The sequence below is a fragment of the Dermacentor albipictus genome, chromosome 1 (assembly GCF_038994185.2).
Source record: "Dermacentor albipictus isolate Rhodes 1998 colony chromosome 1, USDA_Dalb.pri_finalv2, whole genome shotgun sequence".
Classification (NCBI taxonomy): Eukaryota; Metazoa; Arthropoda; class Arachnida; order Ixodida; family Ixodidae; genus Dermacentor; species Dermacentor albipictus.
In genome coordinates, this window is record NC_091821.1 from 61,318,439 (window position 1) to 61,332,227 (window position 13,789).

The window sequence follows — 13,789 nt, forward strand, 5'->3', positions numbered from 1 at the left end:
AGTTTTACTTTTTTGTGTAATCGTCTTCCAAATTTTGCAGTTGACAGAGAATTGAGGCTGGCCTAGTAAATGTGGTAGTACCTGTGTGTAATGTGGTAATTTATGTCATGCCATTTTCCTGTGGTTTGTGTGTTTTGTGGCTGAGTGCTTGTTTGTGGCACATATGTGCAGTACGAGTTGGAACGTGGAGAGGTTTGGCTGCCTAGTGGCCTGTCAACGGCTCACTGGCTGCAGACGGCTGCTGTGTTGGTCATCATGGGCAGCGCAGTCTCAGGTGCCTGCCTGGTTGTCAAGGTCTTCGATAATGTTGGCATCCGCACCCTTGCTGTGGGCCTCGCCCTACTGGTTGAATATGTGTGCTTGCGGTATGTTGATAGTTTACTTTGTACTTAAACAACTTCACATTTAAAGTGGGGTAAAATGCTATTGAGAGACTGATTGATTTTAGGTGGCATTAGTCAAGTTTCAACCAAGCTCTCAAAAGCATCTTCTTTCTTAATCTTGCCAGTCATGTGGAATCTCTCCTTTCTGACTTAATGATCATGCACAGCCTCACCAAAGATAGTTTGTCACCTGCCATAAAATGGCATTGAAAATTCTACATTAAACTCCCTATCCCCGAGCACAGCAAATTATTAAGTAATCAGAGGTAATTAGCACTTGCATTCACTCAAGGGGCATACTAGTACTTGTGAAATAAATTACACTTGTGAGGAGGATAAAACAGCACACAACTGTGCTGTTTACAGGTCAACTAAAAGAGAAAAAGAAAAAAAAAGTTATTACAAGAAGCAAATGTGCCCATTTCACAGGTGCACTAAGGAGGAAGAGAGACATTAATGGCAACAGTGTCATTTATTACTTATGACAGTTTTGGGACTTCTCTGAATGAACTGGTGTGTTTCCAAGTACTGCCAAGTTAATGAATTTTTGATGTTCTATAACGAAACTACTGTATGTTCTTTTGTAAGAGCTGCACCCCTTGAGTTGGACCTAAATATAAAACAAAACATTTCATAGATTCCACGTATTGTGGGAGTCACCCCCGTATTCAGAAATGCATCTTAACTTGAAGCCCATGCATGACTTAACATAAATGACGCCTGGTGCGAACGCGCCCAAGACACTCATTGCGTTTCCTGTGGTGCGTTCATGACAGACGTGATTTAAATCAAGTCAAGCGTGGGCTTCAAGTTGAGATGAATTTCTGAATGCAGGGGTCAATGTTAAGCGAAACATTTGGCGGGTACTAGCTGGCTATCCAGAATTTTCTGGGGTTCTGCTGAGCGATATCAGGTAGACTATTGCATTTGTCTAAGTCTAGTAGCTGTGTGTATGTGACGCAACCATATGTGCTTGTGACAACAGCAGCAAGACGACGATCATATGACTGCACTGGCATCATTCCTACTGTGTCTGTTCAACTCGAATTTATGGGACATGCCGATTGTTAAGTTCTGCATAGGTACTGAATGGGCATAAATGAAAGATACATGGATTGTGACAGGATCTGCGACTATGTGCTATACAGTCGTACATACCTATATCCAGGTCACATGGTCCATGTTAGAATGATGATGGCATTGGTACTCCGCAAAAAAAAAAAAAAATGTTAGAACGTGATCAACCTGGGTCGATAATGAAGGCGGTACATTGTTGCACAGCTTCTATAGCATTAGCGGCTACAAGGAAAGTGCGGCGAAAGTGGGGAATGCCTACATCCAGGGACGACTTCATCTTGTAATTCACGCTTGCGAGACTCCAGCTGCACCAGCTCCGCAGTTATGTTCCAGCAGCTAAAACAACGCTAAAATAAAGGCGTCCCACGGTCGTTGCATACAGTGGCAAGCATGTCAGTTTTTCAAAGCAGGTACAAATTTATTTATTTTTTGTTTGTGTGTGGGCTGTGGGCTGCACTCATATTTCGTGCCCAAATTTTTGATAAAGTCACAATACACGCAGTAATATACAGTGACTGCCCTTTCAAAGCCCTAGAGAAATACATGCATCCTCTTTGTTTCTCTCTCTCTAGAGCTAGTGTTAATCTTCCCTACTAACAAATGCTCAAACCTGGTTATAATGAATTGAGGTAAGGAAATAATGGATAGAACGAAATGGAATTGTCCTACCAATGGATATACCAATGAACTAGATTCATCTTTGATAAGTGCGCGGAGTATATTGCTTTCCGTGCGATTTGGCACTCATTTAATACGGCAGTTCGAAACTCCTGCATTTAATACACCGGTGAGCAACACTGGTGCAATCTCTTAGGCCACGAGCTGCCAAGCCATTGCGGCAAGATGCACTGCATGGAGGAAGGATAAAACTTTTTTTTCCCTTCCTCGGCTATTCGCTACGTGGAGGATGGCTGGCTATGTGCTCAACATCCTCGCTCACAAAGAGGGGCTATGTCAGAACAGCGAATCAGTTGCATAGTCGGCGTGCCTTGTTATGTTGTGCCTGCGTGCTAGCTGTTCTCTTCGACTGCTTCACCGTTTTGCCGTTTTCATGACAGTATGAACGAGCGAAGCGGAAAGTGGGAGTGAAAGTCTACACTGGAACAAAAGGCAGCTATTGTAAAGGCTGTTGTGTCAGGGTCCAAAAAGTTTCATGTTGCAAAAGCCTAAGCTTTTTTTCTGTTTTAACCCTTTCAGGCGCCACTTGCAATTATGCATAGAAAAAATCTTTTTATATATAAACATTCTTTTTGGGACCTAAGAAACACAAAACCATCGAATTCTTGAAAGTTATCATGAAACCTTATTATTTGCAACATCGTACACAATTGTGTACACAGCGCCTCGGTGGTCACAAAATTCACTTGTGGAATGCAAGGAAGCAATTTCTCTCTTTCGTCAGGCACAGTGGCACGGCGCATTTCATGCAGAATATCAGGGCGCCTCGTGTGCACTTCTCGAGCTTGTACCTAATTCGCACCTTCTGGTCGCGGGATTCGGGCCAATGGTCAAAGGAGTCTTAGTGTGCGTCGGTGCAAGGAAGCAATATTCTTGCTTTCTTGCCATATCTTTGGTTGTGGTGCTTGGATCTCTGCAAGAGAAGGCCTTCCACGCTTTTTCTCGGGTAGTACCGACTTAATTAATGCTTCGGCAGCTTGCAAGCGAAAATTCATCAAATATAGGAGTTTAGCTCTAGGCAGCGTTTGATTGTCGTGGTGGTAGTCCAGCAAAGAATTGCAGGTACCCAGGTTCACAAAAGGAAAAAGCACTCTCAGTGTCCACTTCTTCAGCTTGCGTTTCCCCTGCAGCAGCATCTTCCTCTTCTGTGAGGTTGGTGAACGCAGCTGCAACGCAGGCGTCGGTCGCTTCACACGTACATTTATCAGCAATGAGCTCCAAAAGCCTTTCAGCTGTCTTTTGGGTTTTCTTATGCTTGTTTGCACTGTAGAAAGAAGAACGACGAACGGCCAAAGAACCTGGAAAGAAAATCAAAGCAACTCTCAGCGTTCTTCATTTCTGCAGCGACCACGGCGCTTTGTACACAATCGTGTACACATGCGCGTGCGAGCGTTAGCGTTCGGTCATCTCCTCAGAATGGATGAAATTATCACTCCTCAGTACTTCATATGATGCACAAGCGTGTCTAATTTTTTTCGCTTTCCACAATAAAAAAAAGCGGCTTTAAAAAGATAAGAACTTGACTCACCGCTCTTTGCTGCTCCAGCGTCCGCCATTTCTTGTTTTGATATGAACATCTTCACTGAAATGCGACAGATGGCGCCTAAAATGCACATGGTTGTCAGTTTAAAGTTTGGGAATGCGCTAAAGCCAACCTAATAGAAAATTGCGCGCCCTAAACGTGAAAAAAACACCAGAAATATAATGTACACAATTGTATACAAGGCGCCTTAAAGGGTTAATAAAATGTTGTTGCATACATGCCTGCATAGCAGTTTGGTTGGCCACAAGACCGCCTTCTTTGCCCATTTAAAGTTAGGCACCTCATTGGGCATATATTGCAGTAAAGGGCAATAATGGGTATAACAAAGCAATTTTGGCTTCCCCTTCAACATTGTTATAACGAGGTTTGAGTGTATAACATACCATTTATCACCAAACCAAAATATTACTAGCCATTTCATGCAATGTATTCACTTCAAAATGGTTTTGGATGCTAATACATGTTGCATAAAAGTTCAGCATATTGTGTTTTTTTGTAAAGCATCAAATCTTATCCTTCAACACCGCAAATGGCATGCCACTGTATAGAACCAAGATCAACATCTCCACCACATGTGGTATGTCATGTGTGCAGCAAGCTAGATGCATCTTTTACCATGCACCAGTTGTCAGCATGTATTTTCACCTGTAGCCTTATGGTGAACCTCGGACCAATGTCTCACTGCTACCAAATGTTGAGCTACTGTAGTGGGAATGGTATAGGAGTGTAGACACCAAATTTAGAGGATTAATTGTCTATATCATAATCTTTGCATGCTTATGAGGAATGCTTTCATGAAGTATGGCTGACAGCAAACGGCTAAAGGGTAATTTATTTCAATTTTAAAGAGTAGAAATGAAACACTGCTCTCTTCTCTGGACTTATCGCGATAGCAATAATAAAAGCATCACTGTTGAGGGCAAAATATTGTGATGTTAAGGACGCTGGTGGAGATGCATTTTCAGTGCGACTGCGCATGCGTTTGCCAAAGCATGGCCGCGAGTGCTCGTCTCCCGGCCGTGGGAGTGCGCGTCTCCCACCTAGCTCCAGCATTGACAAACATGGGCATAAGTGTGAAATTGAGATGACACATCGGTTAGCTGTGGGCAATGCTTCGGTGGTTCACACGACCTCCGTGACGTCGGGTACACTTAGTTTATGTTGCTTAAAGGTTGTTCACCCCCGCTGGCGGGAATATTGAAACGAGAAACTGTGCAGTAGAAATTGAGTGATACATCATTACTTGGGACGCACTCGTGCATATGCTGGTCGTTATTATGGTCCCCTAAATTCTGTGTATTACCTAAGAGTAAAAAATAGTCGCTCGAGATTTAGGTATCTGCACACCTTTAACAATCAAGAATCAGTAGCCAAAATCTGCGTACTCTGACTAGCATGACAGCTAAAATGTAAAGTGTTGCAAGGCGCTTTGCACTCGTGTGTGCGGTGAGCGATGGGCCAATGTGCAGTCAAACGAATAAGAGAACTGCAGTTCTCGCTCGGCATATATGAATATGGTTTCGACAATGCAGCAAAGACTTTTTGCTCATCAGAATAATCATCAGGAACATCTGTGAATCCTTTACGGCACTGCATATGCAAGGAATATGCATTGCATATACAGCCAAGGCCAGAGTGTCGAACCAAACTTTTTTTTTTCATTCCAATTTTCATTCCAGTTCAGTGAAAACAGTTCAGTTCAGATAAGTTTGAGAGTGAAATATGACTGGTTCAGATCAGCTTGAACCAGTTTATGTTCATTTGCCTGACCTAAGAATGATTACAAGAAAACAGCGAAAATTGATTTTGTACAAAAACTCGATGGTGCTCCTAGCTGCGTGGAAAGACTAAAAAAAGGTCATTTCTATCACAGCTACTTCAGTTTACATGCCAGTGTGATCAAAAGTAACTGCCTAGGTAGAAAGCGCTTCATTGCAGTGATTACAGTGAAACCTCGTTGAAACAGTAGTTGGCCAGAGCTCGGAAAAAGTACGCACTAAACGGTAGTACTACTGTTTAATTGAAATAGCATGAGATCGCCCACTTACCTGCCGAAAACGTAACTCAGAGAGAGTGTGATGAAAGGGGAAAAAACATGCAGTATTTATTTGCTTCACGCGACAAAAGTGTTATTTTCGTTTGATGCCGTGGCGGCCTAGGACGACGACAGCAGCCTCAAACTTACTGAAGCTGTGTGCCAGCTTTCCAGCCAGTCCCCTCTTCTCGGCAAACACTTGCATGGCAGATTGCTCGTTGGCGTTACGTATTCTCCATGCACGCGCGCAATAGTGCTGAAGAAGTCCCGGGGCAACTTTTTCATTGCCGGGTGCCGGAGTTTAGAAAACTTTACGTTTGGAATAGAGTTACGTTATCGCGCCCCTGTTCTCGTTGCGACGATTGCATTCATGAGGCTGACGTAACCCGCAGCTTCTGACACTGTAGGGACTGAATCGCCCGTGCTGTCACTTTCCGTGTCGTCCTCATCACTGTCGTGAGTCAACACTTCGGCAACAACAGAGGCAACGATGGCAAAAAGTCGAACCTCGTAGCCGACATGTCTTCGCGGTCGCAGCAGTACTGCCGAGCAACTTCTTCGCATTCCAAATGCCACACACCGTAGTCAACAGCAGATCCCTGTCGCGTGCCAGCGCCGACTTCTTCGTGTCATGTTCGATAGTACGGACAATGTCTAATTTTTCTTCTGTGGTGAGCACCCGACGCGACTCCTCGCTTGCACGACGGTCTCTGGCACGGCGTTGAAATGATGTTGATGCTGATGTGGCTTCACACGCAAACGCACAGGGCGCTTGGAGGCCGTTGTTCCGATCTCTGAGGCTTGTTATGCCGGAGCGCCCGATGGAGACGATGCACCGTCGTACTTGCTCGACGAAAAGTGTAAACGCTACGTTTTAACCGATGCGTACGCAATAAGCTGGTACGGTTTATGCAGATACAAAACACATGTTCAATGGCCGCTGAGTTGAGGATTTGACTTTACTACTTTGAAAACGAAACTACTGTTTAAGCGGGTACGGTTTATTGAGGTTTTACTGTATATGTCTCCCTCACCCCCAGATAACTAGCTATTTGAGTCGCCAATTTCAAATGCTCATGGGTGTCTTACGAACATTTCTAAGGATGTTGGCACTTGTAAAATGACAGCTAGCTCGTGCATTTACAAATGAGGTTGTTGTTGGGTTTAACGCAGAAATAGCATTTTGATATGCTGGCTTGGTCATGCATTTATTTGTTTGCATTTCTCTTTTGCACTGAAAAATGGTCTGACTGCTTTTAAGGCTGCGACAAGGACTGCCAAAATATCCAGTAAGTAGGGCAGTTGGGGGCGTTGTTCATTATGTGGGGTCAAATTTTGGGCAGTTTTTTTCCACAATCACCTCTAAAATGTAGGAGACGCACAGTACGATTCAGCGTCTGATACGGCATCCGATGCACTGGAACGGCAGAGGCGTTTTGATATGTCATAGCTCTGGAATAGCAACCGGATTTGAGGCATCTTGCCATGCTGCTGCATGCCATACCACCGTACAAATTGTACCGTACCATCACACGATCTATCGCACGCCAGGTGTCCGATCTGGCGCTACGGGGGATGGCCTACGGCACTACCGGACGTCAGGTGTCCAATCGCCTGCTGTTCCAGCACATCAGACACCAAATTGTACAGTGTCCCCCCTACTTTTGTCGCATGCCAAGCCTCCGATCTGGCACTATGGCATGGCAAAACTCCTCAGATTCGGCTGCCATTTCAGCACATTAGATGCCATATTGGATGCCAAATCGTAGTTTGTCTCCTAATTTTGTCGCATGGCAGGCGTCCAATATAGCGCCACGGCGCAGCAAAACGCCTCGGATCTGGCAGCCATTCCAGCATGTCAGACCTCATACCAGACACCGAATTGTACCGTGCTTCTCCTACTTCGTGGCGGCAAGTTTGGGGGGCGATCATTGTGCAAGAAACAGAAATAAAACACTTTTACTGAAAAAGTGGGAGGTGCATTCATTACATGAGTGCTTACATTAAGCGAGTGAATACAGTAACTTTATTCAACTTTATTCATCCAGGCAGCCAGAAGCACCATTAATGTATTTTTCCACAGTGTTGTATGATTTTTCATTTAGCAATCAGATAAGTGAAGTTGGAAGTGCATCATCGTGATATATATAAGTTCTGTGATATAGTGATGTGAAGCAGTTTCATGCACTCTGTTGTTGGCTGTGCAAACTGAAAGCTTTACGGCCACATGTGAGCTGCTTCGCCCTGAATCCTTTGAGCTTACAGGAAAGCTAGTGGTACTAGTGGGATTGGACCATGATTTATCATTGGGTTGCAGACCACCAAGCTACTTTAGTTAATTGCTGCTCCACTCTCCACTACGTGTGCACAATCTCAGGCTCGATCATTGTTGACGGATAAATTGAGTGGCGTGGTACAGCAAAAGCTGGCTTAGCGGCAGAACTTCAATTAGCTGTGGCAGCAATATTCATGACGGTGCACAGCAAACTGTCTCCAAATTATTGGACAGTTTGTATCTGATAGCCTGAAATTTTACTTGCCTCTGTACTGTTAGGGTTGGCGTCTGACACCACGTGGCGAAAGGAATTTCATCCGACCATTTTCGTCGAAATGAGGCGTGACTTCTCCTGCGATGGTTGGCGTCCCGCACATCGCGCAAAAAGAACTTTCTCTCACCCGACCTTCTTCCACCAGGCCTCGTCCAAATGAAGCATGACTTCCTAATTCACCGTGACCGTTTCGAGTGTCTACCTGTCTGCCGGAAGCCCCGCAGTGTACAGCCTCTTTTGCGTGTGTGTGTTTGTGTGTGTGTGTGCGTGCGTGCATGCGCGTGCGCGCGCCCCCGAAATTAGAGAGGTTTTTTTCTCGAATTGGACTTTGAACTTCCACGAACCCGCAAAGTGCAGAAGAGGCGGACAGGCGTCTACAATTCCAGGAGGCGGGACGACTTCTTCCTTTCAGCAGGCTCGGTATAACCAGAGGAGGAGGGACCCTCTTTCTGTGCCAGTCACGTGACATCGACGGAAGCAAGATCCCACCCACGACTGTAGAGAGCTTATTTAAGGGGCTCCGAAATGTACTTTTAATCACTTCATGCTCTTCTAATTTTCTCAACTACCTTTGAATAAACCGTGCAAGGTTCGCACTAGAAATCGTCTCGCCCTTGCTTGGTCGCATGGTCTACTGGGTGCCTGCAGCCCGCCGACAACGCCACGCTACCCAATAAGTAACATCGGTCAAGCTTCGATAGGCAGGCGTCGCTACTTCTCGGCAGCAGTACGATACACTACCCTGGAGTACGCAACAGTACATAAGTAGTAGAGGCCAGTGCCTCATGTCTCAGTAACCAGGAACGTCCCAAAGGTTGGTTGTCTGAAAATCTGTTGGCATCTGTTTAACCTCTGTGTGGACATGCAGAGGTTAGGCAGGCAATAGTAATTGGGTGTTTTACACTTAAACCTGATATGTTGAAAAAAAACTTGCAGCACAATTTCTAGTTCAAGGCTGGAAATTACAGGAGAGAAGCAGTGTTTATTTGTGCAAATGTGGTATAATACTCTAGAGCATAAAGAAATGTTGCTGGAGAAGAGGGCCCTTCAGTACACTTCAGTGCATGTCAGCACAAGCCATTCAACTGAGATGGGGTGGTTATCTTGCAGGCTGTTGGGCATCAGCGTGTTGGAAGCCTACCAGCGTGCCAAGTACTCGGCAGTTCGTATCTTGGGCAAGCGGCTGTCAGGTCCCGGCACTGAGCGCATTGTGACAGCCACTCCGAGTGCCCGCCTTGTAGTGCCTCGCACTGGAGGGCACCTTCCAGCTGACCATCGTGCTATGCTTACCACTGCACTCGTGGCACCGCAGCCAGCCACTGACTCGGAACTTGTCATTTGAGCCCTTGTCTCCTTTCTTTCCTGTCTGTGCCTCCCCCCCAATCCGTGAGAGAGCTGCTTTTAGAGGGGCTGCATTGCTCTGCTGCTGACAAAATTGCAACTCCACACTCTGGGGGACGCAATGGTTGGGTGTTCCAGGCACCTGCTCCTTGTAGCCACCAGTAGGTCCGTGTTCATAGTGGTGTTCACCCCTCATAAAATGCTGCCTAAAGGTATGCACTATTGTTCAGTTTGAGCGTCCCTTTGCACACCTCCTTTCCAATGCTCATTTTGCATGTGACCTTCTACCCACGCAGCTAGGTGAACGCTTGTGAAGAAAAAAAAGAAATAGACATCGTGACTAGCAAGGACAGTGCATATACTGGTGCTGCAAATATGCCTAGTAATTTAAATAGGAGGTTTTTTGGTCCTGTGCGTGTGTGAGTGTTAAGTATGTGTCACTTCCTTTCTTATACTTGAATGCTTTTTAGATTCGTTTCACTCTTGAAACTCTTCTTATTATTTATGAGCTTTCTGAAAAATGTATATTCATTCCTTTAGTCCAGTGTTAGTGCTGTTCACATGGACTAATTGCAGCCAAAGAATGTTCACTGAACTGTACGTACAAGAAAAGGCAGTCTTTTCTTGATTGTGCAGGTTTTCTGCCTTTAGCTGAAATACACAAAGAAGAGCTCTAAAAGCAGCCTCTCCCATTGAAAGCAACTGAGAAATGTGGCCCCAAAGACAAAGGAAAAAGTGTAATTTGGCAGGACTGATGACATCCCTTCATTTGTTGCTGTCTGTCAAGTTGCATGAAGGTGTTGTCCAGTGATATTTACAAATTGGCAACCGTCTGGTGTAGTTACCTGCCCTCTTCATGGCACTAACCACAAGCATGCATGGGCACAGCTGGGATGTGCTCAGTTTTGCCAAGTACATGTCTTTTTGTGCTGTCTTATGGGTGGTGTTAGCACACTACCATCTATTAGCACACTTGTCAAGCGCACTTGCCATGTTCTTCCCTCTTGTGTTCAGATCTGTGCCGTGCTCTACCATGCTTGCTCTGGTATACTGGCATGCGCATGTATGTCTTCTTTCTCTGTAAAGTAATCTGGACCCATTGTTCATTATGCCTCCTGGAGTCCTTTGCCGAGTATAAATATACTGTGTCTTTCTAACCAACGTAGCTGGCGGAACCTGAAACTTGGGAGTCTGCACTACGAGAGAGGGAAAATTCAAGGGATGAACTTGTAATTCTTTTCCTGGCTGTGTGTTTAGAGCTTGTGCAATGAAAAAGTTCGTTTCACCAAAGTTGAAATTAAACTGCCAGGCAGGCCGAGTGAGCTTTCATCTGGAGGATTTTCCTTCACTGCAGCACACTTAGTTTTGCTTTCACGTGACAGATGTTTTCGCCTCTTATCATTAACTGGGGAGTCTGTGGTAGAAAAAATTAGGGTTCAAGGGTGTTTTTGTGCGGTTGTGTGCATTAGAGGCTGGTAAGGCTTGCGTAAGGCCCGGTTTTTTTGTTGCTTGCTAGTCTGGGCAGTGATGTAAATGGGCACTCCCTTGATGCTTAAAACAAGTCGTGTTAGCCTGAGCTTGGCTACCATATTACTCAAGCAAATACTTCTTAGGCCATTGAGAAATATATAGCAGTTCAGAATATTCTAACTTGCACTATGATTGCTGTAAGGGGAGTGCATATTGCGCAGCCATAAAGGTATTTGACCTTTAGATGCCAGCGATTCAGTCCAAATATTGACGGTGTTGAATTCTGTAGGAGTCCTACACTTGTCCTGTCACAAGTACTTGTTTCACGGTGAATTTATGCATGCATATGTGTGTGCTCTCTGTCACAATGTTGTTTTCTATAGGTTTGGTTAAAAAGAACCGGTGAAAGCTTTTTTTTTTCTTTTATGAATCTTGTCTGTTCCAAGACCATTCCAGTGATATATCAAAAGGCTTTCAAAAGGCATACACTTTGGAGACTACGTCGTTATATATAGCATAGAAATGCATTTGCTGTAGACTAATGTATATAATCTTTACGCACAAGTTTGTTCTGCTAAAAACTGTGCATGTAGAAAGCCATCCAAATGGAAGCAAATGGAAGTCTATTTTGCAGCACTGTATAGTTATGAAGAGCATGGAACCTTCATTCAGGCTTTAGCTGCTGTTGCTATATAGTGAGACTCGAGTGATCATCATGCGTACCAAAAATTTTTGTGCACAGAACAAGTGATTAACATCATATTCTACTGAGTGTTCTGGTTCTTAATGTTTGCCAAAACAGAGTTGAACCTTGAGGTGCACAGTGTGGAGATGGTGACAGAACATAATGCTTTGAATACAGCCTCTGCTTATGTTGTCTGTCGGAACTGTTGTGCCAATGTTAAAAGCCAGGGCATCAAAGACAGGTTTATCGAATTTGTATGCATGCATTGTTTGTACTTTTCTTTTTCTAGGACAAAGGATGTCCTGGTCACAGAATCTCTTAAAATGCACAATTGCAATAGGGTTACTGCTACGTTTTCTTTTTTGCTGAAAGTGCACTGTCGGTGATCTGTGGCAATACTTGTGTACATAAATTTGTGTTATTAAATTATATGTACTATTTGCTTTCATATGCAGTCCGGTGTAATTGCAGAAACTGTTCTGTTCCCTTTTATATTGGTATTAATAAACTTTTTTTTTTATCTCACTTGTTTCCAAGTTTCTAGTGGTTGCTCAACCAGATTGAAAGTGCAGTCACTGGTCTGGGCCGGAGTTCAGCAGCTTGTTAACATTGAAATGCACAAGTGCTGTTGTCAGTTCAAATCTTCCTAGATATCGTTCCTGGAATGCCTTTAGATAGTCGCAGGTAGGATGCTGGCATGGGAAGACATCGTAGTATTATTGACTGAATTAGAAATGTTGATTTCTTTCTTTTAAGAAGCAGCGCTTGATTTTTGAACTTCACCTGCCATGGGGTCTATGTGTGGCTTTCTGCTGCCGTGCAAGAGGTTCCTGGGTCAATTTTTTGCTGCAGCGGTGTCCTTCCAATAGCGATGGAATGCAAAAAAACAAAAGGAAAAGTGCATGTACTTTGATATAGGTGCATGTTACAAAAACGCAGGGGGTCAAAATTAAACCGGAGCCTTCCGCTATAGCATCTACAGTTGACTTCGTCAATTCGACCCTGACGGGACGGACGAAATTGATGGAATTATTCCATGTGTCGAATTACACAAGATGCAGAAAAAAACTAACACTGCTGATTCATTTGACATTATTTTCGCGTTTCTAACATGCCCCCTAATCAGACGCGCGCCCACTTGCTGTGTGTCCAAGAAATTTAACACGCACCCGATTTTTTAACAAAAAAAAAAGAAACAAAAAGACACGGCACGCTACCGCGCCGGCGCTCGCCACCGAAAGTTCGTCAGGAAAGTTTGCTCCGTGCGGGTCGGCCTGTGTTGCACAACGGCGGCCGGCTTCATAAAGTCAGCTTCGCCGCAGTACATCGGTGTTGTGGTAGCCGCAAAGAAAGTTTTGGTATCGTGTCCGATTGCACAAATTTGCTTATAAGAAGCAGGCGCATGTTAGAATCGGGTAAATACCGTACTAAATACTGTGAGCTACAGTTATTGCTCGAAAATCTTCCTAATACAGACAAAAAATAGGCGTTTTCGACGGGGATTTTTTTTTTCTTTACGTGTGTTCAACTCGTTCACTGTCCCGAAATAGACGAGAAGGATCAAGCGCGCACGTGCTGGCTGGTCAAGTTCGAATTGTCAGGCGAAAGCCACATTCCGCGAACATTTGGACCCATAGAAATTCTTGAGCGCCGGCCGGAGTCGAATTAATGGGAGTCAACTGTATTGTAGCCCGTGTTGCTTTGGCATGTTAAAGCCCAAGAATCAAATACTTTTGTGATCACTGTAATGCTTTCACAGTTAAACCAATGATTTTATGCGCAAGTTAATCCGCGAGTGTGCATTTTTCTTCTTTATGTTTCCCCAAAATTGATAGTTAGCCGTCTTAGACACACCTATGTGGCCACGGTATGTACTTCTGGGCTCGCATAATGTGACGATGCTGTTCCAATGTCATTTTTTTGTCGCGCTTCGTCAATGGTCGGAGCGGCTTTAGTAGAGCGACATGTATACCCCAGAAAGTGCATGTGAATCCGCGTCACGGTAGCCCATTTGGGAAGAGCATCGCA

General features: G+C 44.5%; 1 protein-coding gene across 5 annotated transcripts in view; it reads left to right on the top strand.

Annotated features, from left to right (window-relative positions):
• LOC135918348 (uncharacterized) overlaps window positions 1-12,286 on the top strand; it is a 90,082-nt gene extending 77,796 nt beyond the window's left edge. For all 5 annotated transcript variants that reach the window (XM_070521348.1, XM_070521343.1, XM_070521353.1 and 2 more), the window contains 2 exons: window positions 172-365; window positions 9,376-12,286. In XM_070521348.1, coding sequence (XP_070377449.1) covers window positions 172-365; window positions 9,376-9,607 — 426 coding nt within the window. In that variant the 3' untranslated portion in view covers window positions 9,608-12,286. The remainder of the gene's footprint in view (window positions 1-171; window positions 366-9,375) is intronic.
• The last annotated feature ends 1,503 nt before the right edge of the window (window positions 12,287-13,789 follow it).